The sequence below is a fragment of the Pezoporus occidentalis genome, unplaced genomic scaffold (genome assembly GCF_034315485.1).
Source record: "Pezoporus occidentalis ecotype Australia unplaced genomic scaffold, CSIRO_AGI_Poc_V1 ctg48, whole genome shotgun sequence".
Classification (NCBI taxonomy): Eukaryota; Metazoa; Chordata; class Aves; order Psittaciformes; family Psittacidae; genus Pezoporus; species Pezoporus occidentalis.
The window spans coordinates 3,618,740-3,625,580 of NW_026915813.1; the positions used below are offsets into that span (position 1 = coordinate 3,618,740).

The following is a 6,841-nucleotide window of genomic DNA, read 5'->3' on the forward strand; positions in this document are numbered from 1 at the left end:
TACAGAAGCTCTATGGGACAAAATATCACAAGATCAGAACTGTGTAAAAAACCAAAGTATTTTGTGTTAATGACAGAACAGTGAAGACTGGGCACGTTCAATACTTACAGTTCAACTTGGCTTTCTTAAAGAAAAAGGTTTAAAGACTTTTCTAAATAAATTTAAGCTTTCTAGGGATTTCTCAAGTACAGTTGCAACACTTCAGTGAGTCAGAAAAAAAGCTCACACACAGTGACTGAGCCTTGCTTCCAAGAGTTAAGGAAGTAGAAACAAAAGCATACAATACAGGGAAACATTAGGTGCCTCTGAGAAAGATGAAATTGAAAGGAAAAGTGGCCTCCCTAACTGGTGTCTTAAGGCAAAGCTAGAAGACAGGGCATGTTCTCTGTAGTGAGTTCTGTTATACTAGAGAGATGGCATTAGAACAGAAAGCACATACAACTTCTTCATTGCTGTTAGATTTTAGGTTAAGGACAATTTAAATTGGACCTAATTGTACAAACAGACAAATAAAGCAACATCAAAACATCCTCACAATCCAGGGAAATAATCACTGTGTCTGCTAGAAATGGGAAGTTATGTATTAACCAAGCCAGAAAGTTGGCAGTTTTAAGACAAGGACATTACTGAAAGTGCAAGGACACTACCTATACTGTAGATACAAAAAAATACCCTGCTAAGCGGAGGTACATAACCAGCTGAATTCTCCAACTCTACATAATTTTCAGTTAAGCTTTTATAAAATTCAGATTTTTTTCAACAGAGCAGTGAGTTTCTCGCAAATGAAAGAATCTGCATAATTCCAACCATACTTTCTTCCTCTCCCTTTGTTGGCAAATATATCATGATAAACACGCTATATGTAATCTTACGGGGCAACTCCTCCAGGCTGACACCAGATCTTCTCTATATTACATAAAAACCTAATACATTTTCAAGGTTACATTAATAATGATCAGGAACTCACAGAAACACTACTACCTCCAAGCATTCAATACATATTCAACCTACCTAAAGCAACTCAGATATAAAAAGCTCTCAGCAGTTATCCTTATCTTGATAGCTGAAAGAAACTTAGGTGAGGGCATATTAGTAGTTGAACATGCTAGACAAACAACATTAAAGAGGAAAAAAAAAAATCTATCCATGAAATTTGTAATTGTGAGAACTGCAAAATGACACACACAAGTGTCACAGAGAGAGACACATAGCAGTTTATGGTGCTCTTAGCTGCAGCATGTGGCCATCGCATTTCCTCAAAACCAGCATGGCATCACTGCAGTCAGTGAGCTACAGCAACTGCCAGCACAACTCTCCCCAAGTTCAAATAAATAGTGAATGAAAAGAAGTTGCGTGCATCTTTGAAGATACATTAATCATCAAGATAGCCATTTGATTAGTATGCTTCAATTAAAAAAAAACAAAACACACAAAACAACACAAACCTGGAATACTTCATAATAATGAAAGTGTTTATTTTCTGTGTGGTTTCCCAGTGTCCACCTCTAAAATACTAGAGCTTTTGCTTTTTATTCTGTGGTTGTCGCTAATACTCCACATGTACAAGCCACTGAACATAATTCCTGGGGTTTTAAACACTATCTGTGGAGAACACCATCACCCTCTTACCAAATATGCCGCACTATTATCGTATCTCTGATATACCCTGTTATTAAAAAGATTGTAATATTTTCCAATCAAATAAAGCCTCAGGAACTCCACTGTAAGTTTCAGAGGCGGAGAGGAGACAGAGCAAGAAATGCATTAGTTCAGGAACTGCTTCCATGATACATCAACTCTAAAACAACCAAGCTCAGAAACAGCATGGTGTCCAGCTCTTTGTTTCAAAAGGGCTGGCCTCCTTCTGTTTAACACTGCAATCCATGCAAATACAACACTGCAGTGCAGTGATGCAACGATGATTAACCCTGTGAACTGAAATTCAATCAGCCAAAGGCTTGATTGTTAAAGCTCAATATGGGAGCCTGCTGGCCATGAAGCATGATAGGATGGAATACTGGAAGATGCAGTTGTACATAAGAACACAAAGGATCTGGCTATGTTGGTTGCATCTTTTAATTAGTCATCTGAAGAACCCAACTCCATAATCCCCCTTGATGCTGCTCCAGTGGGAGCAACTACCAGAAGAATGAAATGAATTAAAACATTCAAACAGGTAGTTACAGTACACTAAAATTCCCAAGCAGGTATCAAAAAAACCCCACACCACCACCTTCCCATTCAAGAGACATGATGAGCAAGCCAAGTTGGATACCAGCAAGCTAAAAATGCAGAGTTCTCTGTTACAAAAGTCTGTCCCAAGCCTACCAACAATTACATCCTGTTGCCACAGTAGTAGGAATCAAATAAACCTAATAAGCACGAGGGACTGCAGAACAGAGTGGCAGCACTGACAAAACCCAAACAAACAGAATCTTCCACACAAGATAGCCTCAATATGCATCTGACGTGCTTGCTACATCTCAAAACAAGCAAATGTTCAAGTCAGGAAAAGCTGGATATTCAGAAGCCAGTTCTCTTTGAGCAGCTACTTAATAATTTGAAAATAAATAAATAAACAAGCCAACACCAAAAAAATCCCACTGTTTTACAAGTCATAACCATTTGCAAACAACAGAAACAGATCTGTAATAATTCCAAGTGAGATATGTTCCCCAGAGCATGAGAAGGTCTGATTTTTAGCCGACTACTTAGATGTTTAAAGCATATTTTCACTAGCTGAACAATAAAAAAAAAACATACTTAACGATTGTAAGTGGTGCATTTACCCTAGCATTCACAGAGCATTCCTTGTGAGTGCACTTTTCAGCATCACATAGAAAATGCTGAAACACAGTAAAGCCAACACATAAACAGGCAGGGTTTTTTTGCTAACGCGAAGTGATGAGGGCTGGGTACGTGTCCCAATACCAACGTACTGCAACAACAGACCGCACATACTCGCACTGGCAGCTGAGACCAAGTCTTTCCTCCGTCATCTTTCCAATTACTAGAACTGTAGAGATCTCTTCCTCTACCACTGTGCTTAGTCCTCGATCTGCAAACTGCATACTAACACGGCACCGCAACTCTGCCCTGCTGGAACATCGACCGCTTTAGTAGTTTCTTCAGTTACTCCCCTGCATACGCGTGCAGAGGGAGACACAGCCCATGCTGACTGCCACAACTGCCCCTTCTCCCCCGCTCTCGGATGAGGTCCCCAGCTCACCGCAGAGCTCACCCCTGCCGACATAAAGGTTTGACCATCTGGGGTGAGCTGTCGCGATGTGCCCACGTACACACAGCGCAGCAGCCACCAGCACCACCGCCTCTATTAACTCCCCCGGGGCGGCACCACCGCAGCGATCTGCCGTAGCGAGCAGGGACCCCCGGCGGCGGGCGGGTCCCGCTCCCGCTCACATCCACAGCACCCGCGCAAAACCAAGGCAGTAGAGGCTTTGCCTCCTGCCTCCTCCACCCCTGACGAGCCTATTTCGAGGCTAGCACCATGTCCCAGTCCCCCTGCCCCTCCCGGGCTGCTCAGGCCCCACCACTCGCCTGGCCCGCTCCTCGCCCCTGGCAGGTGCCCTCAGCGAGCACCTCCTCCCCGAGGAGCGATTCCCCTCTGCTGGAGATCTCCGGGGCTCTCCCCGCCCCGCTCCCGCCTTTCCTCTCTTCAGCGGGCAAACACTCACAGCCGAACCCGACCCCTCCGAACCGAACCCGCCAGACAGGGCCCCCCGGGCAGCAAATCCGCTTCCCCCGTAGAGCCTCCCGCCCCGCTCTCGTCAGCGGGCGGGTCCGCCCTCGCTCCCCGCGGACCGGCACACACCGCCCCGCCGTGCCGCAGACCCTTCCCCCCAGCCAAACGCGTCCCTCCCGCAGAGCCCCTGCCCGCAAGCCCGCTTCCCCGGCTCCGCTCAGCACAAACCCGCCGGCCGGCCCCTCTGTCCCCACCTCAACCCGCGCTTTCAGGGCTCCCTCCTTCAGCGCTTCCATCCCGCCACTCCCCGCTCCCACAGGTCGTTCTCCCCAGCCCCGACTGAGCCCGCCGGGACCCACAGCGACCCCCTTCCCACAAGCACCCCGCTCCCTCGGGCACCCGCTTCCTTCGACGGTCACTCACCCCCCCAGTCCCCCTCACCCGGCTTCTCACAGCAGCCCCGGGCCCGCTCTCCTCCCATGGAGAAGGGTCCCTCCTCTCCCGGCCAGGACCTTCCGCCGCCCGCAGCGGGAGCAGCCGGGAAGGCGGGGGAGCCCCACCCCCACCTGCTGCCGGCCCCGCCGCGGGCAGAGCGGTACCGGGGCAGCGCTGCCCCCAGGATGCCTCCTCGGGTCCCCCCCGGCCGCAGCACTCACCGGCCAAGCGGGAAACGCGAGACAGAGGCAGCGGGGCGCGGAGGGCCACTGCGCGGCGGGTACTGCCCGCTCCGCCTGCCGCCTCAGAGCGCAGGGCCGGTGGTGCTGGTGCTGCCGCCCGCGCATGGATTATGGAGGGCGGGCTCTGCCCCGGGTCGGGGCTGCGGGACCACCCCGGCAGGCTGGGGCTGAGGGGGGGAGGAAGAGGAGGAGCGTGAGGGGTTTAACCCCGGAGGGACCCGGGAGGTTTCGTGTCGCTGATGTTGAAGTGCTGCCGAGAGGATCAGGCTGAACCTGTACTCGGGCCGGCGGGCGCATACAGCGATCGGCGACCTGTTGCTCCGAGGCAGGACCTGTCTCCTGCCCTCGTCCTACCGATAACGTGTCTGGGAAAGCCGGGACCAAGGGCTGGCCTCTGCCGAGGCGCACCCGTCCTTTCCATCCCAAGTGTGGTCGTGCCTCACACCCTTTTTGGTGCTTCTAGGGCTTGGTGTGAGTTCAGGCGGGTTTGTTTTCACATCAAGGTGACTTACCCCATTATCTTTTGGAAAAAAATCTTGTTTTACCATTCCCGAGGGGTGTCCTTAGTTTCTAATGGGGTTATCATTCTGTGTCGGGCGGGTATCCATGTTTCATTTTCCTAAGTGATCTTGTTTGTTTGTTTCTGAGGGCGTGTGATTTATAGGTAAAACGAGAAGCAGCACCTTTCCTATATGTTACAGTAACATACACTTCTAAAGGCTCCTGTGCTTTCCTCCTCCTGCCCTTTGCAGGTTTTATTTGCAGCTTTGGTATTTTAATATGGTCTCCCCCATTGCAATGTTAAAACAACCATGGTTCTTATCTCTGTGACTAGACCCTTTATTTTTCAGCATCACAAATAAGGCAAAGCAAGAATTTGCACTGGATATCCAAGGTCATGCTGGTTCCTTGGAAGTACTTAAAACACTGATGGAGAAGGTGTTTAGTCTCGCTCTTGGCAGGCAGAAAGAAATCAAGGCTGTGGCAGCAGTCTGTATTGCTAACGTGTTTGGCCAAACACTGAACAGCTTTCCCATAGATGTTATTTGGTGTTGCTGAACTCTACCTGTATTTCAGCTCAGGAGGTGTGCCAGTGATACGCATCAAAGAACAAGTTGACACATTGGCTGCCCATAGAAAGAACAGTTATTCTGACTCCAGCTAATCCTGGATTTGTTCAGCGGGAGGACATAGTGGCACAACCCAAAACGGAGTGACACAGAGCTCAAAGAAAGGATCTTGACCTACTTCTTTTTATAGTTCTATGCGCCCTAAGCCATGTGTCAAAGAGGGGCAATGCTGTAGTCTTGGGGAAAACACAGAACAGCTTGACAAAAGGACAAATGTGTTACATTAGCAATGTAGTCCCCAAATCCATTGTACAGGTCCTGTCTTAAGCTTTAGATGAAAATTGTTCCAAATACATGAGAATTTCCTTTCCAAATAATGGCATGTGAGTGCCCAACACCCTCAATCATAGAATCACATGATCAACTAGATTGGAAAAGACCTTTAAGATCAAGTCCTACAGTTACCCCAGGACTGCCAGGACCACCTCTACACCATGTCACTAAGGGCCTTGTTTACATGTTTTTTGAACACTGCCAATGGACTGTGACTCCACCACTTCCCTGGGCAGCCTGTTCCAATGCCTGATCACCCTTCTGTTGAAGACATTTTTCCTAATATCCAATCTCAACCTCCCCTGGTGCAGCTTGAGAATGTTTGCTCTTGTCCTATCGCTTGTTGCTTAGGAGAGGAGACTGACCCCCACCTCTCCATCCTCGTTTCAGGTAGTTATAGAGAGTGATAATGTCCACCCTGAGTTTGGATTTTTTCAGCTCAAAGACTGTAAACTTGCAGAAGGGAATATATCTCTCTTATTAAGCAGAGATACCTGAAGACCTTACATAGAACTGAGATGATCTGGTGAATTTTATTCTCTTGCTTCCACATAGGGTTAAAACAAAAGGGCCAAATCAAAATGGCCTCATTGACAGAGGCAGTGTCAAGTTTAAACTGCAGTGTGAAGGCATACAGCTACAGTGATAAATAACTGCAAGGGTGGAATAGTCTGAAGGAACTTGAAGAGAATCTGGAAATGTGGAAAGGAACAGCATGGAGTGAAGTTTTAGGAAATCTTGCCTTGTTTGAGCCAGAGATATTAAGATTTTCTTTTGGATTGTTAATTTATATAAGTTATAGGTTTACTACCATTTATGGTAGTTTGCATCAACAAGAGCATACAAATGGAGTTACAGAAAAAGGATATTAGCTTTTGGAGAAGAACTGAAACTAAATCAAGACAAACACTATTAACAGAGGCATTTCTTCAGCAGACTAAGCCAACACCTATTTTCTGATTAGTATTATCCATGTATAACAGCTTTCCTGTTTTTTTATGGATGATGCCATTATTACAAGAAAGCTTTCCAGTCACATCTGAAGTTTCTTTGTACTA

At 47.5% G+C, this 6,841-nt stretch overlaps 2 protein-coding genes across 2 annotated transcripts in view; one reads left to right on the plus strand and one right to left on the minus strand.

The window, feature by feature from the left end:
- Positions 1–4,400, minus strand: part of PROM1 (prominin 1) — a 63,058-nt gene extending 58,658 nt beyond the window's left edge. Inside the window, exon 1 of the mRNA XM_062636414.1 lies at positions 4,360–4,400. The gene's annotated coding sequence lies outside the window, so the exon portion shown is untranslated. The remainder of the gene's footprint in view (positions 1–4,359) is intronic.
- Positions 3,286–4,551, plus strand: LOC134172827 (uncharacterized). Its single transcript, XM_062636308.1, has 2 exons — positions 3,286–3,372; positions 3,769–4,551. Exons 1-2 carry the CDS (start codon positions 3,286–3,288, stop codon positions 4,549–4,551), a joined length of 870 nt encoding a protein of 289 aa, XP_062492292.1.
- The last annotated feature ends 2,290 nt before the right edge of the window (positions 4,552–6,841 follow it).